This window comes from Bombina bombina, chromosome 7 (assembly GCF_027579735.1).
Source record: "Bombina bombina isolate aBomBom1 chromosome 7, aBomBom1.pri, whole genome shotgun sequence".
Taxonomy (NCBI): domain Eukaryota; kingdom Metazoa; phylum Chordata; class Amphibia; order Anura; family Bombinatoridae; genus Bombina; species Bombina bombina.
The window spans coordinates 15453170-15480056 of NC_069505.1; the positions used below are offsets into that span (position 1 = coordinate 15453170).

The following is a 26887-nucleotide window of genomic DNA, read 5'->3' on the forward strand; positions in this document are numbered from 1 at the left end:
TGTTTTTGGTAGCTATTTCCTCGGCTCGTAGAGTCTCCGGGTTATCTGCTTTACAATTTGATTCTCCTTATCTGATCTTCCATATGGATAAGATAGTCCTGCGTACCAAACCTGGGTTTTTTCCTAAGGTGGTATCTAACAAGAATATCAATCAAGAGATTGTTGTTCCATCCTTGTGTCCTAATCCTTCTTCAAAGAAGGAACGTCTATTACACAATCTGGACGTGATTCGTGCTTTAAAGTTTTACTTAGAAGCTACTAAAGATTTGTTTGTTGTCTACTCTGGACAGAGGAGAGGTCAAAAGGCTTCGGCAACCTCTCTTTCTTTTTGGCTAAGAAGCATAATCCGCTTGGCCTATGAGACTGCTGGCCAGCAGCCTCCTGAAAGGATTACAGCTCATTCTACGAGAGCTGTGGCTTCCACTTGGACCTTTAAAAATGAGGAGCGACTTGGTCTTCGCTTCATACTTTTTCAAAATTCTACAAATTTGATACTTTTGCTTCTTCGGAGGCTATTTTTGGGAGAAAGGTTTTACAGGCAGTGGTACCTTCCGTTTAAGTACCTGCCTTGTCCCTCCCTTCATCCGTGTACTTTGGTTTGGTATTGGTATCCCACAAGTAAGGATGATCTGTGGACTGGATACACCTTACAAGAGAAAACACAATTTATGCTTACCTGATAAATTTATTTCTCTTGTGGTGTATCCAGTCCACGGCCCGCCCTGTCATTCTAAGGCAGGTAATTGTTTCATTTAAACTACAGTCACCACTGCACCCTATGGTTTCTCCTTTCTCTGCGTGTTTTCGGTCGAATGACTGGATATGGCAGTTAGGGGAGGAGCTATATAACAGCTCTGCTGTGGGTGTCCTCTTGCAACTTCCTGTTGGGAATGAGAATATCCCACAAGTAATGGATGATCCGTGGACTGGATACACCACAAGAGAAATAAATTTATCAGGTAAGCATAAATTGTGTTTTTAATATAACTGAGATAAGGAACAGTCTGCAGAGATTTAGATACAAGGTAAACACAGAGGTAAAAAGTATATTATTATAACTGTGTTGGTTTTGCAAAACTGGGGAATGGATAATAAAGGGATTATCTTTTTTTTTTTTTTTTTCTTTTTTTTTTTAATTCTTTTTATTGAAGAAGCACAGGTACAATTGATCAAATGCATACATTGACATGTAGAGTTACAGCGACATTATACTTGATATTATGGGATGAGCATAACATATTAAGTATCGATACAAAATCAATAGTGGTAACGCTGCTATCATCAAATGCAATAAGAGACTGCAATTTCTTTACATAGAGTATAGCACACATGTATTCTACAAGTTTAAAGCCATGATATAACAGAGTAAACCCTGCCATAAGAGTTATAGCAAAATGAGTTGATCATTATCTCATATTGCACCCGTACCTCTTAGTTTTAGAACACAAACCAAAACTAATAACACAACACATAACAAAACAATAAAATAGAGCATCCAATCTACTCAAATAAGCTAAACAAAAAAAAAGGATAGAACCCAATTAAGTTCCGGAAGTATGCGGATAGCCGCCTTAATAAAAGAGAGTCCCCAGTTAGATATGCACGAGAGACATCAGTACACTGACCACTCAACCTTAACTGACAAATAAATTATACTGTCGGGAAAATATCTTCCAGTAAACATCAACCTGGGGATTGACTGTGCAAATGACCCAATATGGGAAGTGTATTGCATGTATGTGGTCACTTAATAGTTTCTTAATAAATATAAATGGAATATGCATGGGCTACTTAAGATGATTAAATATGTCTGGTTATAAATGCGAAGCAGGAGCTTGTATGTGTGTTGAGACCTCAGGTTGCGCAGACTTTTTAGTTCTCAAGGATACCACCAATAAAAGTAATGTGACCATATTTTTAATTGCCAGAATCTAGTGCTAATCAAAGTGCTACTGATAGGCAGCATCTCATTACCTGACCACTCAAATAGACAACACAGAGGCAGAGAGAAACGGCATATACCACTAGGGAGGTTGATATTCATATCAATGAATTAGTGCAGGGGCTTTCAACCTCTGGGTACTATGGTGAGTAAAGAGGGAACTGATGTGCCTAGGAAGGCGACATATGTGACAAGCTTTAGTACCTTAATGCTCCCGAGGCAATATTCAGATGGATGGTAAGCGCAACAACAAGGGACATGAAATAAAAATAAAACTGCATATGAAGCACATCCACCCAAGGAAGGGAACGGCAGAGAGAATGTACAAATACCAACATAAGAAAATTAGATAAACCATTTACAAACCTAAAAAAGGTAATAGCAATGTTTGTGTGTGGCAATTAAGTGACGTGATTGTACTTGTTTATGTAAAGGAAAGAGAAAGCGCATACATTAACAGCAGGGTAAGGATACAAATACATGCAAAACCATACATTTCCAGTGTATAGCTCACATTATCTACAGGGATATCCCTAACCTAGCATTAGAAAGTGGTGAAGCCCATTTGTTTTCCTGCATATATTAGGAAGAGCACATTCTTGAAATAAACTGCTGCTAGTAAGGTCTTTGTATTGAAATGTAATACCACAGTGACCACCAGAGGTCCTCATAGACCAACGATCTCTAAAAGACCTTCTGCACTTTCTTCACATAAAAAAGACTTACAAATATTGAAATAATGAGATGTACTTGTGTGCTAATAAATAATCTAGCCTAATGAATTGATATCCCCCAGGGGGGTGGGAACAACCTTCCCTCTCGATGACAATAGTATATAAAGCCAGGGTACATAATTAATATAATTACGGTAAGAGAGGTGACCATTCAAAGGTAGAATATTGGGTAACAGATATTGTTGTTCATTGTCGAGCAAAACCAAACAAGCATTAAAATTTCGTCTGAGTGATGTGCAATGCAACATATTTTCACTTCCCTTATTACATTCCCTTGACAAGTAGGATATAGGAGATTAAACATTCGCTATCTGCTTATGCACTGGTTGTTAAAAATTGAGCTGGGGGGGTTACAGGCTCCAGTAAAAATGTAAACTTATTGTGAGAACTATTGGATAAAACGTAATAAACACAAGTGGCCAACAGGGCCAAAGTTGAGAACCTCTATGAAACTTTAACAGTGTACTGCGGCAGGTATACAGGCTGATTTCCAGTTACTTTAGTATGAGTCCACAGTATGCCGGTCTAAATTAGCCAGATAGCTTTTTCCACAGACCCTGGGTTACACTCATATGATAGTCTCAAATATAGTGCTACGAAATAGACATTAGGTACATTATGCCTAGCTATGAACAGAGGTGATCCTGATTCTGCAAGTCTCAAAGCCTACTAATACATTTGATTGCATCAGCAAGAGGAACAGGATAGAATGGTGTTATGATTCAGAATGTGCTGTTGCACTAACAGCTGATTTGGGTGCACAGAATTGTGTGCGGCAGTTTATGGACCGTAGTTGTTTATTTAGATTATACTGCGACTCTCCTCAGCCTGGGTTTTACTGCGAGTGACTTAAAACATATACATAATCGACCACACCATTGGGGACAACCAATGTACATGTGATATAGCCATATCCAGATTCTAACAAAGTGATGAAGCCCATCAAGAACAACTAAACTTTATATCTAAGTGTGCGTCTGACAAATTGGTTTTACAGTATTATTCAGCAGAGCTGCTCCACACTGCACAAAACATATAGTAAAGTGAGAGTATTTAACAGATATATCAGTCATATCCTGGTTTGTGATGCCATGGGAGCCGGTAATTTGGAGTATTAGGGGGATCCTTCAACAAGTCGGCAGTCCGGCAGCAAGCAAGTTTATCTAGATAATTAGGTCATCCAACTCCCAACCGGGCTACATACACATAACCAAGCCACATAGGATCGCCGGGTATCTCAGGGGATCGGTAGCCTAATGCCTGTTGTGAGCCCTCCTCCTGGAGCTTTCTCCTCTCGTGTGTCATGTCTCCGCTGACATGCATGACAGTTTCAGACATGCTGAGCGATCCTGCAGGTTTCGGGTCTATGTCCAGAGCCACTACAGCTGCTGGATGGGTCAGTTGAGGTGGGTCCCAAACTGAATCTGGCCAGTTCATGCGAGAGTAATTTACTCTGGTGTCCAATCTCCTTGCAACCTCTGCCCTCCATGTGGGGTCCGACGCTGTGAGGTTGCTGCGCTTCTGCCAGTATGGTGTGAAAGTGTTTGCTTTAGCCTGTAGGGCAAGATCATGCTGATTATAAATTAGTTATTTTAGTGTGGAAGGCTGTTTCGCGGATCCCGCTATTACACACAGTTCAGAGCAGGACACCAGAAGTTGATCCAGCTTCGGTAGAAATATGGCCTTAATTTCAGCCAAGATGTAAGTATCTGTTTGCAATCTTTCAGTATGAAGTGTCCCCATTACTTAGGGTCAGAAAGAAGCGCTGATGACAAATAGCAAAACAGGTCTATGTACAGCGCGGCGGGAAGGAGCCCGTCACAATGCCAAACGGCTTTTCCAGTTATTACTCAAAGTGACTTTCCGGGGTAGAGGAGCTGGAATTCCCTCTGTCCGCTAAGTGTTCCCAGACAGCTTGCCTGCCAAGGGAGGTGCAGATGGTATGGATTGATGGCTGTAACCGTGAAGTTAGGAGAGATTGTCTTCAGAGCTAGCGAAGTCTGCAGCCATCTTGTATAACCGCCCACCGGAAGTCCTGGGATTATCTTTTTAAACAATACAAACTCTTTTTAAACAATTAAAATCCCTTTGACTGTAGCATTATTAGAGACACAGCCACTCTCGAGCACATTTTATAGGATCAGGTTGCCAGGTGTTTCTCCAGCTAAATCCTGCACAAATCTTTCTTGACACCTTCAAAACATGTTCTCAAATACACCAATATGTTTTTATACATTTTGTATTTTACCCCAAACCGTCTTGATAATGTAAAATTCAGAACATTTGTAGCTTTACCCCTAAAGGGCACATTTCCCTCTAATTAATAGATCAAGAGTCACAAAACAAGACCTCATGGGTACTAATCATGTTAAGTAGAAGAAGGCAGCCTCCAGCAGTGAGCAAAGTGACTTTTATTTTAAACACAGGTCAAATACAGCAACGTTTCGGGCTAACAATAAGCCCTTTCTCAAGCCTGACATAAATTGAACAAAACACCATTTAAATAGCCATATTGGCGCCAAACAATTGTGAAAAAAATTTGCACATATATCGCCCTCTAGTGGTGGACTTGAATATTGCATGTCAAAAATACATTTCTTACAATTACAAAGATACAAATGTGTTACAAAGTATTTTACATTGTATATATTGCACAAATTCAATAACCAACTTCATCAATAAAGTGCCAAGTGATCCTATAAAGAAAATAAAAAATAAAAAGTAAAGAATTAGAATAATAATATTTGTGACAACTAAATTCAATGTGAATATATTAGTGAAAATAAATATATTAAATATTCGAGTTTATTTAGAATTTAAAATTTAAAATTAATCACAATACTCATATCAAAATTTCTTAATTACCATATATATATATATAGGACCACAATCAATCGAATGGACTATATATAAATTGAAAATTGTTATATGAGGGAATCCTTCAACAAAGGATACCCATATAACAAAAAGTCAGAGATTTAAAAACTAATGGGTACTCAGTGAAAATATAGGAAATGCCAAATATCTATATCCAATAATGTCACTCAAATGACCTTTTTTGACTACTAGCTAAGGCATAATCCACTATAATGCTAAATTAAATATATAGCAAAGGTAAATGCAAACCCCTACGCTTAAAGAAGTAACCTATTTTTCTTGCTCAATATTGAATTATACTTTTTAGATTTTAAATGTTGTCCAGTTACACTCCCTATTGAGGCCTTTAGGCCATAAAGTGTTAAGCTCATTGATCCAAAAGGCTTCCCTTTTATTCAATAAGGCCTCTCTATCACCACCTCTCCTAGGCATGTGTATATGTTCCAAAATTTGGAAGCGTAATTGGCTGATACTATGTCCTGCTTGTAGAAAATGCGCAGACACTGGAGCATCCTTGCCACATCTGATATTTGACTTGTGCTCAGATATCCTCTCACGTGCCTCTCTTGTCGATTGTCCAATGTATACCAATGAACATGGACACTTAATGGCATATATGATAAACTCTGTCCTACAAGTCAAATATTCTTTAATCCGGTATTTTCTACCTGTGTAGGGATGAAAAAATTCTCCTCCCTTAATCATAGAATTACAATTTATGCAAGAGAGGCAAGGATAGCAACCTGTGCGCCGCTTACCAGTGATAGTTTTCTGTTGATATTTGTGACTACCAACATCTGCTCTAACTTGTTGATCTTTAATATTTGGACTCCTTTTGTAAGCTGGCATTGGTGGTTCATGGAATGCATTAATGTCAGGATGGCATTTCTGTAAAATGTGCCAATACTTCCATATAATTTTGTTCACCTGACTACTCCTAGTGCTATATTGTGTGACAAACAATAACCTATTGATCTTATCTTCCTTCCTATTCCTCTTATTTCCAATGGGTTCAGACTTTCCAATTCTTGAAATGATATTTTGCTTTTCTTTATTCACAAGTTCAAAAGGGTAACCTCTTTGTAAAAATTTGTTTGACATCTGTTCCAGTCTTTTCATTTTTAATTCAGTATCAGACACAATACGATCCACTCTTAATAATTGACTTTTTGGTATTGCTTTAAAAGTGGAAGGTGGATGAAAGCTGCCATACAGCAAAGTGTTGTTTTTGTCTGTGGGCTTTGAATAAATGTCCGCTCTTAATCCATGTTCCACTTTGTAAATGCATGTGTCTAAGAATTGAATAGACTGCTCACTCCATGTCAAACAAAATTTAATGCCATTAACAGACTTATTGAGATCATCAATGAATAATAGTAGGGATCCAATGTCGCCATACCATATGCCAAACACATCGTCAATGAACCTCCACCATGTGGCACCAAATTTCTTGAATAATGTATGTTCATAGACAAAAATCTCTTCAAAATTGTTCATAAAAATGTTGGCATATGTTGGAGCGACATTGGATCCCATAGCAGTACCCTTCTTTTGAAAGAAAAACTCATCCTTAAAAAGAAAATAATTCATATAGAGGATAACCTCTAATAATTCTAAAAAGAATTGTATCTGAGATAAACTGAATCTATTATCATTTTTCAAAACCTTGGCAACTGATTCTATCCCACTTGTATGTTTAATCGATGTGTATAAACTAGACACATCAAGTGTAAACAGAATAACCTTAGTATTTTCCAAATCTACTTGTTCAATCTTTTTAAAAAAATCATATGTATCTTGGATATAAGATGTAGATTTAATCACATATGGTTGTAAAATCTTGTTCAAGAAGATAGAAATATTGGTAAAAATAGATCCAGATCCTGCCACTATTGGTCTGCCAGGTGGTTTTAACTCATTCTTATGAATCTTTGGCAGACAATAGATAACAGGTCTCACTGGATGTTTAACATGTAAAAAATCATACAAATCTTTAGAGATCAATCCATTGTTTTTAGCTTTACCTAGAATACTGGTAATCTCTTTTTGAATCTTATGCGTGGGGTCATAACCAATCCTGACGTATACAGAGATATCACTAAGTTGTTGCTCAATTTCAGATATATATGCCACCTGGCTCATCACTACTAGGGCACCACCCTTGTCAGCTGCCTTAATAGCCAATTCCTTTCTCTGTTTCAAGCACTTTAAGGATGTTGAGTCATTTTTATATTCCATCAAACGTTTTTGGAACATAATATCAGGTATCTGGAATAATTGCTCAACATCCCTAAGTACTAGCTCAAAGGGGCCCATTTATCAAAGGGCTTGCGGACCTGATCCGACACTGCGGATCAGGTCCGCAAGACCTCGCTAAATGCGGAGAGCAATACGCTCTCCACATTTAACATTGCACCAGCAGCTCACAAGAGCTGCTGGTGCAACGCCGCCCCCCTGCTGACTCGCGGCCAATCGGCCGCCAGCAGGGAGCTGTCAATCAACCCGATCGTATTCGATCGGGTTGATTTCCGGCGGTTCCTGTCCGCCTGCTCAGAGCAGGCGGACAGGGTTATGAAGCAGCGGTCTTTAGACCGCTGCTTCATAACTTGTGTTTCTGGCGAGTCTGAAGACTCGCCAGAAACACGGCCCTTCAAGCTCCATACGGAGCTTGATAAATGGGCCTGATAGAATGTATTGGCTCCATTATCAGTTATGACCGGATTAAAATTGCTATTTTTCTTAAGACCCACTGTCTGGCAAGTAAGCATCTCATTACTCTTGGAAGGGGTTACCACATTATCAGTTTTACCTTTTTTATCAAAAAACAATTTCAGTTTAATCCTGCGAAAAAAAGCATGTAATTCATGTTTCAATTGGAATAAATTCCCTTTGTTAATAGGGCAATATGATAGCCCTTTGTTAAGGAGAGTGACTTCTTCATTAGTTAGGTTAACCCCTGAGATGTTATGAACAATATTAACCTCTTTAGGGTAAGCATCAGCCCGACTATCATTACTGATGTCACTTACATATTTACTCTTAGTTGTTAAATTATCAACATTTAAATCTTTGTCAAAATCAAAGTCCATTGCATTATTGGAAATATAAAAGTCATTTACCAAGAGTCCGCTTATGTCAAGGGGAGGAACATCAACTGAATTATGCGATAGCAATCCGGCACTCACAGTGCTTCGTGTCATACTCAGTTGTGACTCCGGCCTCTGCCCCGGCTCTTCCACCGGGTTTGCTTGGCTTTCTTTGCTCCAGGATTGGGCGGCTGTGCGCTTCCGATGTTTCCTGCCACCCCTCCGGTGTCTGCATCCGAATCCTCTGTGAAAAAACAAGCTGACGATTCCGACTCGCTCTGTTTGACATGGAGTGAGCAGTCTATTCAATTCTTAGACACATGCATTTACAAAGTGGAACATGGATTAAGAGCGGACATTTATTCAAAGCCCACAGACAAAAACAACACTTTGCTGTATGGCAGCTTTCATCCACCTTCCACTTTTAAAGCAATACCAAAAAGTCAATTATTAAGAGTGGATCGTATTGTGTCTGATACTGAATTAAAAATGAAAAGACTGGAACAGATGTCAAACAAATTTGTACAAAGAGGTTACCCTTTTGAACTTGTGAATAAAGAAAAGCAAAATATCATTTCAAGAATTGGAAAGTCTGAACCCATTGGAAATAAGAGGAATAGGAAGAAGGATAAGATCAATAGGTTATTGTTTGTCACACAATATAGCACTAGGAGTAGTCAGGTGAACAAAATTATATGGAAGTATTGGCACATTTTACAGAAATGCCATCCTGACATTAATGCATTCCATGAACCACCAATGCCGGCTTACAAAAGGAGTCCAAATATTAAAGATCAACTAGTTAGAGCAGATGTTGGTAGTCACAAATATCAACAGAAAACTATCACTGGTAAGCGGCGCACAGGTTGCTATCCTTGCCTCTCTTGCATAAATTGTAATTCTATGATTAAGGGAGGAGAATTTTTTCATCCCTACACAGGTAGAAAATACCGGATTAAAGAATATTTGACTTGTAGGACGGAGTTTATCATATATGCCATTAAGTGTCCATGTTCATTGGTATACATTGGACAATTGACAAGAGAGGCACGTGAGAGGATATCTGAGCACAAGTCAAATATCAGATGTGGCAAGGATGCTCCAGTGTCTGCGCATTTTCTACAAGCAGGACATAGTATCAGCCAATTACACTTCCAAATTTTGGAACATATACACATGCCTAGGAGAGGGGGTGATAGAGAGGCCTTATTGAATAAAAGGGAAGCCTTTTGGATCAATGAGCTTAACACTTTATGGCCTAAAGGCCTCAATAGGGAGTGTAACTGGACAACATTTAAAATCTAAAAAGTATAATTCAATATTGAGCAAGAAAAATAGGTTACTTCTTTAAGCGTAGGGGTTTGCATTTACCTTTGCTATATATTTAATTTAGCATTATAGTGGATTATGCCTTAGCTAGTAGTCAAAAAAGGTCATTTGAGTGACATTATTGGATATAGATATTTGGCATTTCCTATATTTTCACTGAGTACCCATTAGTTTTTAAATCTCTGACTTTTTGTTATATGGGTATCCTTTGTTGAAGGATTCCCTCATATAACAATTTTCAATTTATATATAGTCCATTCGATTGATTGTGGTCCTATATATATATATGGTAATTAAGAAATTTTGATATGAGTATTGTGATTAATTTTAAATTTTAAATTCTAAATAAACTCGAATATTTAATATATTTATTTTCACTAATATATTCACATTGAATTTAGTTGTCACAAATATTATTATTCTAATTCTTTACTTTTTATTTTTTATTTTCTTTATAGGATCACTTGGCACTTTATTGATGAAGTTGGTTATTGAATTTGTGCAATATATACAATGTAAAATACTTTGTAACACATTTGTATCTTTGTAATTGTAAGAAATGTATTTTTGACATGCAATATTCAAGTCCACCACTAGAGGGCGATATATGTGCAAATTTTTTTCACAATTGTTTGGCGCCAATATGGCTATTTAAATGGTGTTTTGTTCAATTTATGTCAGGCTTGAGAAAGGGCTTATTGTTAGCCCGAAACGTTGCTGTATTTGACCTGTGTTTAAAATAAAAGTCACTTTGCTCACTGCTGGAGGCTGCCTTCTTCTACTTGAATTGTTTGGGCTTGGTCAGCCCTCTCCGTGCACTAGTGAGTAGTGGGTGCTGTATCCATCTTTATTCATTTGAAGTACTAATCATGTTACCCCACAGAATAATGACTATACAAGTTTACTGCTCACAACAACCTGCCATAGTGAATCTCAGTTAACAAGGTTGATTGGCTAGAAGGAAGCACGTAACTTGCCTGTTAGGTTATTGGCCATAATCTCAGAGATCTGTAAAATATGTTGTTTACATTTATGATCTCAGATATTTAGTGAATCTAGCACCTACATCTCATCACATCACCTATAGATACAAAATTGTATTCTCCCTGGCCTTGCTGATTAAAATTGAAGTTCAGAACTTCTTAAGTCTCTGGGGTAGTCAACGTTACTAGGCTGGGCGACTTCTTTATCAGTCTTAGTGATGCCTTAAAAGAACATAATATGACATCATCTCATTTAAAAATGTTACCTTATGTAATACTTAACGCATGTTCTATATGCCTCCAAATTCTACAATATGGCAGGTTGAGGCGCATCTATTTTCTTAGTTGTGCATGCGCTCTGAGGTCGGTGACACCAGTCAGGCATACCTACGTTTGCATTGAGGGGGACGGTTTTTTTTTATAAAGAATAGCAGCATCTAGGAACATTCTTAATTGTTATTGTGGGGTATAGTTGGATATAAATGAAATTAAGTGGTAGCAAGCCATGAGGTAAGTCGTAGCTTGTCACTTACCTGGTTCTGGAGCATGTTCAATAGGTGGATCTCAAAGAGAAGCAGTGAAAAAGAGGAGACATTACATCAAGAAGGATTAGACCCCAAACATTCGGAGCAACAGACATTGACTCCCCCAAAAAGTCTGAGTAATTTCTGATGTGCAACAGACACTTAGTTTTAGTCCTCATCTAGTTTCCTCTGATATAAAAACCAGTGATTCGATAACAATTCCAATCATTTCCCTTAACACAAGCCCACTGTATACTGTAGTACTCTAGAAACCTATTAAGCCTGTCCTGAAACATGAGATAAATGACTTGATTTAACTGATCTTCTGCCTAAATACTCAATAAATTCTTTACCATTCACATTATTCACCCTTGATTTCTCAAGGACTTTGACGACCACCTGAAAGCGCAGAATATTTGTCTATACAATTATACATTACACTTGTCATTTAGTCATGTGTGGTGCACGTTTTATAGTAAAAAAAAAAAGAACTGGATATTTTAACTAGATAGTCTCATTTACATTTACTTACGATAAAGTTTAAAACTTGTATTTAATACTAAACAGTACTATAGTCAGTCATATATGGGTCTTGCAGCCATGACGAGTGCACTGAACAGGGACGTTCTTTGGGAGTTTCTGAAATTCACTCATCTCAATTGTATTTGCTAAGCAAGTAACACCTCACTCTTTTATTTCTCCAAATCTACTTATGTGAATTTGTCTCAAAATATAAAATGTACTTATTGCACTTATAGAAAAAAACTTGTGTGAAACTAGAAGCAAATACAAGGTAAAGTATGCCGAATGCAGATCAGTTTGATTAGTATTTGCTTAAAAAAATACTTTCTGTGTTTGATTCTCTCTGTTAAATTCACTCTCCCCTGCAAGATTCCCCATCCCAGAGAGCCTCATTACTTTCAATAGGGGGCAGCTCGCCAGTTGACATAGTCTCCGTCTCACCACTTCCTAGGACTTCCAAGTTTGGCCCCTTTTTTTTAGAGAATTGAGTAAGGTCTGCACATGCAATGGTCAGTGTGATGGTTGGTGAATTAGATTTTTCAATATAATGACCCTTTTCTCTTGTTAAGTGTATCCAGTCCACGGATCATCTATTACTTGTGGGATATTCTCCTTCCCAACAGGAAGTTGCAAGAGGATCACCCACAGCAGAGCTGCTATATAGCTCCTCCCCTAACTGTCATACCCAGTCATTCTCTTGCAAGCCTCAACCAAGATGGAGGTTGTAAGAGGAGTGTGGTGTTTTATACTTAGTTTATTCTTCAATCAAAAGTTTGTTATTTTTAAATGGTGCCGGAGTGTACTGTTTATCTCAGGCAGTATTTAGAAGAAGAATCTGTCTGCGTTTTCTATGATCTTAGCAGAAGTAACTAAGATCCATGGCTGTTCTCACATATTCTGAGGAGTGAGGTAACTTCAGAGAGGGAATGGCGTGCAGGTTTTCCTGCAATAAGGTATGTGCAGTTAATATTTTTCTAGGGATGGAATTTGCTAGAAAATGCTGCTGATACCGAACTAATGTAAGTAAAGCCTTAAATGCAGTTATAGCGACTGGTATCAGGCTTATTAATAGAGATACATACTCTTATAAAAATGTAATATAAAACGTTTGCTGGCATGTTTAATCGTTTTTATATGTATTTGGTTTTTTTCCACATGGCTGGCTTGAATTTTGCCTAGTAACAGTTTCCTTAGGCTTTCCACTGTTGTAATATGAGTGGGAGGGGCCTTTTTTAGTGCTTTCTGTGCAGCTAAAAATACTGACAGAGACATTCAGCTTCCCTCTGCATGATCCAGGGCATCTCTGGAGGGCTCAAAAGGCTTCAAAGTCGTTTTTGAGGGAGGTAAAAGGCCACAGTAGAGCTGTGGCAGTTGTTGTGACTGAAAAAAAACAAACAAACAAACAAACAAAAAAAAAAACAACGTTTTTGTCTTTTATTATTCAGTTTTGGGTATTAAGGGGTTAATCATCCATTTGCAAGTGGGTGCAATGCTCTGCTAACTTGTTACATACACTGTAAAAATTTCGTTAGTGTAACTGCCTTTTTTCACTGTTATTTCAAATTTTGACAAAATTTGTGTTTCTTAAAGGTGCAGTAACGTTTTTTATATTGCTTGTAAACTTGTTTAAAGTGTTTTCCAAACTTGCTAGTCTCATTGCTAGCCTGTTTAAACATGTCTGACACAGAGGAAACTACTTGTTCATTATGTTTGAAAGCCATGGTGGAGCCCCATAGGAGAATGTGTACTAAATGTATTGATTTCACCTTAAACAGTAAAGATCAGTCTTTAACTATAAAAGAAATATCACCAGAAGATTCTGACGAGGGGGAAGTTATGCAGACTAACTCTTCCCACGTGTCAGACCCTTCGCCTCCCGCTCAGGGGATGCACGCTAATATGGCGCCAATTACATCAGGGACGCCCATAGCGATTACCTTGCAGGACATGGCTGCAATCATGAATAATACCCTGTCAGAGGTATTATCCAGGTTGCCTGAATTACGAGGTAAGCGCGATTGCTCTGGGGTTAGGAGAAATACAGAGCGCGCAGATGCTGTAAGGGCCATGTCTGATACTGCGTCACAATATGCAGATCATGAGGACGGAGAGCTTCAGTCTGTGGGTGACATCTCTGATTCGGGGAAACCTGATTCAGAGATTTCTAATTTTAAATTTAAGCTTGAGAACCTCCGTGTGTTGCTTGGGGAGGTATTAGCTGCTCTGAATGACTGTAACACAGTTACAGTACCAGAGAAATTGTGTAGGCTGGATAAATACTATGCAGTACCGGTGTGTACTGATGTTTTCCCTATACCTAAAAGGCTTACAGAAATTATTAGCAAGGATTGGGATAGACCGGGGGTGCCTTTTTCCCCACCTCCTATATTTAGAAAAATGTTTCCAATAGACGCCACTACACGGGACTTATGGCAGACGGTCCCTAAGGTGGAGGGAGCAGTTTCTACTTTAGCAAAGCGTACTACTATCCCGGTTGAGGACAGTTGTGCTTTTTCAGATCCAATGGATAAAAAATTGGAGGGTTACCTTAAGAAAATGTTTATTCAACAAGGTTTTATTTTACAGCCCCTTGCATGCATTGCGCCTGACACGGCTGCGGCGGCATTCTGGTTTGAGGCCCTGGAAGAGGCCATCCATACAGCTCCATTGACTGAAATTATTGACAAGCTTAGAACACTTAAGCTAGCTAACTCATTTGTTTCTGATGCCATTGTTCATTTGACTAAACTAACGGCTAAGAATTCCGGATTCGCCATCCAGGGCGCTATGGCTTAAATCCTGGTCAGCTGACGTGACTTCGAAGTCTAAATTACTCAACATTCCTTTCAAGGGGCAGACCTTATTCGGGCCTGGTTTGAAGGAAATTATTGCTGACATTACTGGAGGTAAGGGTCACACCCTTCCTCAGGACAGGGCCAAAGCAAAGGCCAAACAGTCTAATTTTCGTGCCTTTCGAAATTTCAAGGCAGGTGCAGCATCAACTTCCTCCGCTTCAAAACAAGAGGGAACTTTTGCTCAATCTAAGCAGGCCTGGAAACCTAACCAGTCCTGGAACAAAGGCAAGCAGGCCAGAAAGCCTGCTTCTGCCTCTAAGACAGCATGAAGGAACGGCCCCCTATCCGGCGACGGATCTAGTAGGGGGCAGACTTTCTCTCTTCGCCCAGGCGTGAGCAAGAGATGTTCAGGATCCCTGGGCGTTGGAGATCATATCTCAGGGATATCTTCTGGACTTCAAAGCTTCCCCTCCACAAGGGAGATTTCATCTTTCAAGGCTATCTGCAAATCAGATAAAGAAAGAGGCATTCCTACGCTGTGTGCAAGACCTCCTAGTTATGGGAGTGATCCATCCAGTTCTGCGGACGGAACAAGGACAGGGTTTTTATTCAAATCTGTTTGTGGTTCCCAAAAAAGAGGGAACCTTCAGACCAATTTTAGATCTAAAGATCTTAAACAAATTCCTCAGAGTTCCATCTTTCAAAATGGAAACTATTCGGACCATCCTACCCATGATCCAAGAAGGTCAGTACATGACCACAGTGGACTTAAAGGATGCCTACCTTCACATACCGATTCACAAAGATCATCATCGGTTTCTAAGGTTTGCCTTTCTAGACAGGCATTACCAATTTGTAGCTCTTCCCTTTGGTTTGGCTACAGCCCCGAGAATCTTTACAAAGGTTCTGGGCTCACTTCTGGCGGTTCTAAGACCGCGAGGCATAGCGGTGGCTCCGTATCTAGACGACATCCTGATACAGGCGTCAAGCTTTCAAGTTGCCAAGTCTCATACAGAAATAGTTCTGGCATTTCTGAGGTCGCACGGGTGGAAAGTGAACGAGGAAAAGAGTTCTCTATCCCCACTCACAAGAGTCTCCTTCTTAGGGACTCTTATAGATTCTGTAGAAATGAAAATTTACCTGACGGAGTCCAGGTTATCAAAACTTCTAAATGCTTGCCGTGTTCTTCACTCCATTCCGCGCCCTTCGGTAGCTCAGTGTATGGAGGTAATCGGCTTAATGGTAGCGGCAATGGACATAGTGCCATTTGCGCGCCTTCAACTCAGACCGCTGCAATTATGCATGCTGAGTCAGTGGAATGGGGATTACACAGATTTGTCCCCTCTGCTAAATCTGGATCAAGAGACCAGAGATTCTCTTCTCTGGTGGTTGTCTCGGGTACACCTGTCCAAGGGTATGACCTTTTGCAGGCCAGATTGGACAATTGTAACAACAGATGCCAGCCTTCTAGGTTGGGGTGCAGTCTGGAATTCCCTGAAGGCACAGGGATCGTGGACTCAGGAGGAGAAACTCCTTCCAATAAATATTCTGGAGTTAAGAGCGATATTCAATTCTCTTCTGGCTTGGCCTCAGTTAGCAACACTGAGGTTCATCAGATTTCAGTCGGACAACATCACGACTGTGGCTTACATCAACCATCAAGGGGGAACCCGGAGTTCCCTAGCGATGTTAGAAGTCTCAAAAATAATTCGCTGGGCAGAGTACCACTCTTGCCACCTGTCAGCAATCCATATCCCAGGCGTGGAGAACTGGGAGGCAGATTTTCTAAGTCGTCAGACTTTCCATCCGGGGGAGTGGGAACTCCATCCGGAGGTGTTTGCTCAGTTGATTCATCGTTGGGGCAAACCAGAGTTGGATCTCATGGCGTCTCACCAGAACGCCAAGCTTCCTTGTTACGGATCCAGGTCCAGGGACCCAGAAGCGACGCTGATAGATGCGCTAGCAGCGCCTTGGTTCTTCAACCTGGCTTATGTGTTTCCACCGTTTCCTCTGCTCCCTCGACTGATTGCCAAAATCAAACAGGAGAGAGCATCGGGGATTCTGATAGCACCTGCGTGGCCACGCAGGACTTGGTATGCAGACCTAGTGGACATGTCATCCTTTCCACCATGGACTCTGCCTCTAAGACAAGACCTTCTGATACAAGGTCCTTTCAATCATCCAAATCTAATTTCTCTGAGACTGACTGCATGGAGATTGAACGCTTGATTCTATCAAAGCGTGGCTTCTCCGAGTCAGTCATTGATACTTTAATACAGGCACGAAAGCCTGTTACCAGGAAAATCTACCACAAGATATGGAGTAAATATCTTTATTGGTGTGAATCCAAGACTTACTCATGGAGTAAAGTTAGGATTCCTAGAATATTGTCTTTTCTCCAAGAGGGCTTGGACAAAGGATTATCAGCTAGTTCCTTAAAGGGACAGATTTCTGCTCTGTCTATTCTTTTGCACAAGCGTCTGGTAGAGGTTCCAGACGTCCAGGCATTTTGCCAGGCTTTGGTTAGATTTAAGCCTGTGTTTAAACCTGTTGCTCCCCCTTGGAGCTTAAACTTGGTTCTTAAGGTTCTTCAAGGAGTTCCGTTTGAACCCCTTCATTCCATTGATATTAAACTTTTATCTTGGAAAGTTCTGTTTTTGATGGCTATTTCCTCGGCTCGGAGAGTCTCTGAGCTATCTGCCTTACAATGTGATTCTCCCTATCTGATTTTTCATGCAGATAAGGTAGTTCTGCGTACCAAACCTGAGTTTTTACCTAAGGTGGTTTCTAACAAGAATATCAATCAAGAGATTGTTGTTCCATCGTTGTGCCCTAATCCTTCTTCAAAGAAGGAACGTCTTTTACATAATCTGGACGTAGTCCATGCCTTGAAGTTTTACTTACAAGCTACTAAGGATTTCCGTCAAACATCTTTCCTGTTTGTCGTTTACTCTGCACAGAGGAGAGGTCAAAAAGCTTCGGCAACCTCTCTTTCCTTTTGGCTTCGGAGCGTAATAAGCCTAGCCTATGAGACTGCTGGACAGCAGCCCCCTGAAAGGATTACAGCTCATTCTACTAGAGCTGTGGCTTCCACCTTGGCCTTCAAAAATGAGGCCTCTGTTGAACAGATTTGCAAGGCTGCGACTTGGTCTTTGTTTCACACTTTTTCAAAAATTTACAAATTCGATACTTTTGCTTCTTCGGGGGCTGTGTTTGGGAGAAAGGTTCTTCAGGCAGTGGTTCCTTCCGCTTAATCCTGCCTTGTCCCTCCCATCATCCGTGTACTTTAGCTTTGGTATTGGTATCCCACAAGTAATGGATGATCCGTGGACTGGATACACTTAACAAGAGAAAACATAATTTATGCTTACCTGATAAATTTATTTCTCTTGTAGTGTATCCAGTCCACGGCCCGCCCTGTCCTTTTCAGGCAGGTCTAAATTTTAATTAAACTACAGTCACCACTGCACCCTATGGTTTCTCCTTTCTCTGTTTGTTTTCGGTCGAATGACTGGATATGACAGTTAGGGGAGGAGCTATATAGCAGCTCTGCTGTGGGTGATCCTCTTGCAACTTCCTGTTGGGAAGGAGAATATCCCACAAGTAATGGATGATCCGTGGACTGGATACACTACAAGAGAAATAAATTTATCAGGTAAGCATAAATTATGTTTTTATACCATTTGCCACTCATTGGTCTCCGCGTACTGAGCAGCAACCGTGGTGGTGCAGGCTCACTCTCCACCACCACAGAGGTTAACTCTGAACATGTTCGTTCAGGTTGACTTGACATGCCCTGAAGGTGCGTGAGTGCAGGGGCTAGCGTTGCACAAGGCAATCTGTGCAATAGTACATGCGGGCAGCGGACGTATAGCATGTGCCGCCGCTCACGGCAAACATGGACAGACAGGTTTCCAAGTTGGAAGTCTTGTTCGTCCGTCGCTTTGTAAGTGGGGCCCATTATCTTGTCTGATTCTTATTAAATTGCATGGTCCCCAAAGATACAACTTAGTGAATATCGTTGTTTCTTGAACAAATAATTCTAAGATCAGTAGTAAAGAATATCTGTTTTCTATAGTTATTTTATTTAGTATGGAAGTCTATGCAGAGTAAGAGAAACATGGCCTTTTTTGTCAACTTATTAAAAAGCTCTTCTCCAGCTGGTGGCGGCAAAGAATGTTGCATGATCATTAATTGTAGTGAAGTGTTTGGGCTTTTAATTGATAAAATGATTAATTGCGCACACATCTTTAGAGGTTTTTGCTTGTTTATGTGTTTCATTGGATTTTTTTTGCTAATTTGTGAATATCTCATTCAGACGGTGTTTGTTCTTAAAGGGACACTAAACCCACATTTTTTCATTCATGATTCAGACAGAGCAGCAATTTTAAGCAACTTTCTAGCCTAAGCTCGCCTCACATCGCGGACCTGAATACGCTCGCCAAAGTTATCAATAAAGCTGTCAAAAAGCCGCGCACCAAGTATGGGGCGATGAGCAGCGGACTGTGATAGTTATCACTCATCCGATCTCGCTGCTCTTCGGCTTTTTCCCAGCTTTATTGATACCCCTGTCACTAAGCACTCACACTAAACTACACTGTTCTACCCCCTATACCGGCGCCCCCGGAGCCCCCCGCAACTAAATAAAGTTATTAACCCCTAAACCGCCGCTCCTAGACCCCGCCGCAACTATAATAAATGTATTAACCCCTAAACCGCCGCACCTGAGCCCACCGCCACCTACATTATACTAAGTAAACCCCTATCCTGCCCCCCACCTATACCGCCGCCACCTATAATACATTTATTAACCCCTATCCTGCCGATCCCGGACCCCGCCGCAACCAAATAAATTGTTTAACCCCTAAACCGCTGCTCCCGGACCCCGCTGCCACCTATATTAAACTTATTAACCCCTATTCTGCCCCCCCTACACCGTCGCCACCTATAATAAATGTATTAACCCCTATCTTGCCCCCCCTACACCGCCGCCCCTATAATAAATTTATTAACTCCTATCCTGCCCCCCCCACACCGCCGCAACTGTAATAAATATGTTAACCCCTAAACCTAAGTCTAACCCTAACACTCACCTAACTTAAATATTAATTAAATACATCTAAATATTATAACTCTTATTAACTAAATTAATCCTATTTAAAACTAAATACTTACCTTTAAAATAAACCCTAATATAGCTACAATATAAATAATAATTACATTGTAGCTATTTTAGGATTTATTTTTATTTTACAGGCAAATTTCAATTTATTTTAGCTAGGTACAATAGCTATTAAATAGTTAATAACTATTTAATAGCTACCTAGCTAAAATAAAGAGAAATTTACCTGTAAAATAAAAACTAACCTAAGTTACAATTACACCTAACACTACACTATCATTAAATAAATTATTCCTATTTAAAACTAAACACTTACCAGTAAAATAAACCCTAAGATAGCTACAATGTAATTAATAATTACATTGTAGCTATTTTAGGATTTATATTTATTTTACAGGTAACTTTGTATTTCTTTTAGCTAGTTAGAATAGTTATTAAATAGTTATTAACTATTTAATATATACCTAGCTAAAAGAAATACAAAATTACCTGTAAAATAAATCCTAACCTAAGTTACAATTAAACCTAACACTACACTATCATTAAATAAATAAAAATTAACTACAAATACCTACAATTAAATACAATTAAATAAACTAACTAAAGTACAAAAAATAAAAAAAAATAAGTTACAAACATTTAAAAAATATTACAACATTTTTAAGCTACTTACACCTAATCTAAGCCCCCTAATAAAATAACAAAGCCCCCCAAAATAAAAAAATGCCCTACCCTATTCTACATTAAAAAGTTAACAGCTCTATTACCTTACCAGCCCTTAAAAGGGCCTTTTGCGGGGCATGCCCCAAAGAAAACAGCTCTTTTGCCTGTAAAAAAAAATTACAACCCCCCCAACATTAAAACCCACCACCCACACACCCCTACTCTAACCCAAACCCCCCTTAAATAAACCTAACACTACCCCCCTGAAGATCATCCTACCTTTAGCCGTCTTCAGCCAGCCGACCACCGATGGAACAGAAGAGGACATCTGCAGCGGCCGAAGTCATCATCCAAGGGGCGCTGAAGAAGTCTTCCATCCGATTGAAGTCATCATCCAAGGGGCACTGAAGAGGTCTTCCATCTGATTGAAGTCTTCATCCAGGCGGCGTCTTCAATCTTCATCCATCTGGAGCGAAGCGGAGCCATCTTCAGACGAACCGACGCGGAGCCATCTTCTTCCACCGACGACTTCCCAACGAATGACGGTTCCTTTAAGTGACGTCATCCAAGATGGCGTCCCTCGAATTCCGATTGGCTGATAGGATTCTATCAGCCAATCAAAATTAAGGTAGGAAAAATCTGATTGGCTGATTGAATCAGCCAATCAGATTGAAGTTCAATCCGATTTGCTGATCCAATCAGCCAATCAGATTGAGCTTGCATTCTATTGGCTGATCGGAACAGCCAATAGAATGCGAGCTCAATCTGATTGGCTGATTCAATCGGCCAATCAGATTTTTCCTACCTTAATTCCGATTGGCTGTTAGAATCCTATCAGCCAATCGGAATTCGAGGGACGCCATCTTGGATGACGTCACTTAAAGGAACCGTCATTCGTCGGGAAGTCGTCGGTGGAAGAAGATGGCTCCGCTCCGGATGGATGAAGATTGAAGACGCCGCCTGGATGAAGACTTCAATCGGATGGAAGACTTCTTCAGCGCCCTTGGATAATGACTTCGGCCGCTGCGGATGTCCTCTTCTGTTCCATCGGTGGTCGGCTGGCTGAAGACGGCTAAAGGTAGGATGATCTTCAGGGGGGTAGTGTTAGGTTTATTTAAGGGGGGTTTGGGTTAGAGTAGGGGTGTGTGGGTTGTGGGTTTTAATGTTGGGGGGGTTGTAATTTTTTTTTACAGGCAAAAGAGCTGATTTCTTTGGGGCATGCCCCGCAAAAGGCCCTTTTATGGGCTGATAAGGTAATAGAGCTGTTAACTTTTTAATGTAGAATAGGGTAGGGCATTTTTTTTATTTTGGGGGGCTTTGTTATTTTATTAGGGGGCTTAGATTAAGTGTAAGTAGCTATAAAATTGTTGTAATATTTTTTAAATGTTTGCAACTTATTTTTTTTTTATTTTTTGTAACTTATTTTTTTTATTTTTTTGTTCTTTAGTTTATTTAATTGTATTTAATTGTAGGTATTTGTAGTTAATTAATTTTATTTATATATATATATATATATATATATATATATTTATTTAATGATAGTGTAGTGTTAGGTTTAATTGTAACTTAGGTTAGGATTTATTTTACAGGTAATTTTGTATTTCTTTTAGCTAGGTAGATATTAAATAGTTAATAACTATTTAATAACTACAGGGAGTGCAGAATTATTAGGCAAATTAGTATTTTGACCACATCATCCTCTTTATGCATGTTGTCTTACTCCAAGCTGTATAGGCTTGAAAGCCTACTACCAATTAAGCATATTAGGTGATGTGCATCTCTGTAATGAGAAGGGGTGTGGTCTAATGACATCAACACCCTATATCAGGTGTGCATAATTATTAGGCAACTTCCTTTCCTTTGGCAAAATGGGTCAAAAGAAGGACTTGACAGGCTCAGAAAAGTCAAAAATAGTGAGATATCTTGCAGAGGGATGCAGCACTCTTAAAATTGCAAAGCTTCTGAAGCGTGATCATCGAACAATCAAGCGTTTCATTCAAAATAGTCAACAGGGTCGCAAGAAGCGTGTGGAAAAACCAAGGCACAAAATAACTGCCCATGAACTGAGAAAAGTCATAAGTGCAGCTGCCAAGATGCCACTTGCCACCAGTTTGGCCATATTTCAGAGCTGCAACATCACTGGAGTGCCCAAAAGCACAAGGTGTGCAATACTCAGAGACATGGCCAAGGTAAGAAAGGCTGAAAAACGACCACCACTGAACAAGACACACAAGCTGAAACGTCAAGACTGGGCCAAGAAATATCTCAAGACTGATTTTTCTAAGCTTTTATGGACTGATGAAATGAGAGTGAGTCTTGATGGGCCAGATGGATGGGCCCGTGGCTGGATTGGTAAAGGGCAGAGAGCTCCAGTCCGACTCAGACGCCAGCAAGGTGGAGGTGGAGTACTGGTTTGGGCTGGTATCATCAAAGATGAGCTTGTGGGGCCTTTTCGGGTTGAGGATGGAGTCAAGCTCAACTCCCAGTCCTACTGCCAGTTTCTGGAAGACACCTTCTTCAAGCAGTGGTACAGGAAGAAGTCTGCATCCTTCAAGAAAAACATGATTTTCATGCAGGACAATGCTCCATCACACGCATCCAAGTACTCCACAGCGTGGCTGGCAAGAAAGGGTATAAAAGAAGAAAATCTAATGACATGGCCTCCTTGTTCACCTGATCTGAACCCCATTGAGAACCTGTGGTCCATCATCAAATGTGAGATTTACAAGGAGGGAAAACAGTACACCTCTCTGAACAGTGTCTGGGAGGCTGTGGTTGCTGCTGCACGCAATGTTGATGGTGAACAGATCAAAACACTGACAGAATCCATGGATGGCAGGCTTTTGAGTGTCCTTGCAAAGAAAGGTGGCTATATTGGTTACTGATTTGTTTTTGTTTTGTTTTTGAATGTCAGAAATGTATATTTGTGAATGTTGAGATGTTATATTGGTTTCACTGGTAAAAATAAATAATTGAAATGGGTATATATTTGTTTTTTTTAAGTTGCCTAATAATTATGCACAGTAATAGTCACCTGCACACACAGATATCCCCCTAAAATAGCTATAACTAAAAACAAACTAAAAACTACTTCCAAAACTATTCAGCTTTGATATTAATGAGTTTTTTGGGTTCATTGAGAACATGGTTGTTGTTCAATAATAAAATTAATCCTCAAAAATACAACTTGCCTAATAATTCTGCACTCCCTGTATTCTAACTAGCTAAAAGAAATACAAAGTTACCTGTAAAATAAATATAAATCCTAAGATAGCTACAATGTAATTATTAATTACATTGTAGCTATCTTAGGGTTTATTTTACAGGTAAGTATTTAGTTTTAAATAGGAATAATTTATTTAATGATAGTGTAGTGTTAGGTGTAATTTGTAACTTAGGTTAGTTTTAATTTTACAGGTAAATTTCTCTTTATTTTAGCTAGGTAGCTATTAAATAGTTATTAACTATTTAATAGCTATTGTACCTAGTTAAAATAAATTGAAATTTGCCTGTAAAATAAAAATAAATCCTAAAATAGCTACAATGTAATTATTATTTATATTGTAGCTATATTAGGGTTTATTTTAAAGGTAAGTATTTAGTTTTAAATAGGATTAATTTAGTTAATAAGAGTTATAATATTTAGATGTATTTAATTAATATTTAAGTTAGGTGGGTGTTAGGGTTAGACTTAGGTTTAGGGGTTAATAATTTTATTATAGTGGCGGCGGTGTAGGGGGGGCAGGATAGGGGTTAATAAATTTATTATAGGTTGCGGCGGTATAGGGGGGGCAGGATAGCGGTAATAAATTTATTATAGGTGGCGACGATGTGGGGGGGGGCAGATTAGGGGTTAATAAGTTTAATATAGGGGGAGCGGGGTCCGGGAGCGGCGGTTTAGGGGTTAAACAATTTATTTAGTTGCGGTGGGGTCCGGGATTGGCAGGATAGGGGTTAATAAATTTATTATAGGTGGCTGCGGTGTAGGGGGGGCAGTATAGGGGTTAATCGGTATTATGTAGGTGGCGGCGGGGGGGTCCGGGAGTTACGGTTTAGGGGTTAACATATTTATTATAGTTGCGGCGGGGTCCGGGAGCGGCGGTTTAGGGGGGAATAACTTTATTTAGTTGCGGCAGTATAGGGGGCGGCAGATTAAGGGTTAATATGTATAATGTAGGTTGCGGCGGGGTCCGGGAGCGACGGTTTAAGGGGTAATAAATGTATTTAATTGCGGCGGTGTGGTGGGGGGCAGATTAGGGGTGTTTAGACTCGGGGTACATGTAAGGGTGTTAGGTGCAGACATTTCCCATAGGAATCAATGGGATGTTGGGCAGCAGCGAACATGAGCTTTCGCTATGGTCAGACTCCCATTGATTCCTATTGAAAACCAGGTACGCTGGACCGGAAAAGTGTAGAGCGTACCTGCTAGTTTTTTGATAACTAGCAAAAGTTGTCAGATTGTGCCGAACGGCGGATCGAAGCTTACGTCACTAAATTCTACTTTTGCCGGGCAGCAGGGCTTGATAGCTAAGGCGAATCAGCCTCGCCACAAATACGCTGCGGAATTCCAGCGTATTTGAGGTTGACGGCTTGATAACTAGGGGCCATGATCATTGTCTAACATGAAGTCCAGCTATTTAATAAAATAGTCAGTGTTTACTAATCTGTGGAATTATGAAGCTGGATTTGAACCTATGGCACTCACAGTAATAAATGTTTAGCAGCTGGTTACAGAAGCTGAACCCTAATAACTTTTGTTTTTTTCATTTGTTTTTTCCAGTGAGCATGAGTTGCCGTCATGCAGTGCAGTGGAAGAGAAGGTATGTTGGTTGGATTTCATTCTTCCCCCCCTGTCTCTAGAGTTCTCTGCCCTGTTCGGTTCCTCTTCTTCTCTCCCCTGTTCGGTTACTCTTCTTCTCTGCCCTGTTCGGTTCCTCTTCGTTCTTCTCTGCCCTGTTCTTTTCCTCTTCTTCTCTGCCCTGTTCGGTTCCTCTTCGTTCTTCTCCTTAATTCTCCATCTCTCATTCCATTTCTCTTGACTCCCTCTGTGTGTACTCTCAATATCACTGTGTCTTTCTCCCTCTCTCTGTCTTCCTTGTGTCCACTCTTCCTCTCTCTACGGAGTTGATGCTAACTTTACTTTTACTTTTGCACCGAGCTGTCTTTGGCATTGAGATTTTGTCATACATAAAGTCACTGCCCGTGACTTCCCATCCACAACCTCAGAGCTACAACAGCCATCTAGCCAGTACTTATGTACATTAGGGATACATTTTATATCCTACTGCTGTCACTAATTGTCACTTCTTCTCTCTAGCAAAAGCAGCAGGAGATCGAACGTGTGGACAAATGGCTTAAGATGCTGAAGAAATGGACCAAATACAGAAACAGTGAAAAGGTTTGTGTGTAACCTGGTGAATGGCTGAAATACGTCCTATTCTCATTTCTGTTGTGTTGTGGGGCGAATGAGGCAGCTGGTTTAAGACACGTGGGGATATAGATTTCTACACCAGATAGAAACCAGAATATCAGTTTTAATATCTAAATATGAGGAGAGCCCACGGCTTTATTCATTACTTGTGGGAATACAGAACCTGGCCACCAGGAGGAGGCAAAGACACCCCAGCCAAAGGCTTAAATACCTCCCCCACTCCCCTCATCCCCCAGTTATTCTTTGCCTTTCGTTACAGGAGGATGGCAGAGAAGTGTCGGAAGTTTACGGAGTAGTCTCTTATGAAGGGTAGTACTCTTCGAGATGGGACTGGAGTTTTAAGTAGTCCTGTCAGCCTTTCAGTGAGAGCATGGATGAATGGTAGAGTCCGGAGATGCAGGTAGAGTCTTTCCGAGAAACCATCCTGACTCGTATTAACAGCTCCTTAAGCAATCAGTGTTGATGAGTTTCACTGCCTGCTTTCTACCACTCAAGTACATGTCAGGAGCGATGCTACACACTGTCAAACTTGAAAGGACGTGTTCCTGTTCCACGGCATAGATTCTGGTAAAATTGTTTCATTTCTTATATATGTAATGATAACTCAAGAAGAGTCACAGTGTGACTCCCTTTATCTGTATAGAATCAAGGGTTAATATCTCCGGAAAGGGATTATTGAATAGGGGAGATTAATACATGATTACTTTATTGTGTTTTTTGCTGCGACATGTGTGAGATGTGGCTCTGGCAATGTGTGAACAGTCAGGTTCTTCCTTTATTTTGATTAACTGCGCAGCCTGTTTAGATTGGCGTGCTTGTTCTCGGCTGCAGGGGCGGTCCTGCATGGCACTCCATGTGACCGGGTGTGGCCTCATTATC

The 26887-nt window shown here is 40.0% G+C and overlaps 1 protein-coding gene across 1 annotated transcript in view; it reads left to right on the plus strand.

The window, feature by feature from the left end:
• Positions 1-26887, plus strand: part of LOC128665768 (uncharacterized) — a gene marked incomplete in the record, with an annotated part of 268831 nt that overhangs the window by 193570 nt on the left and 48374 nt on the right. The window contains 2 exon segments of the mRNA XM_053719962.1: positions 25358-25397; positions 25895-25975. Coding sequence (XP_053575937.1) covers positions 25358-25397; positions 25895-25975 — 121 coding nt within the window.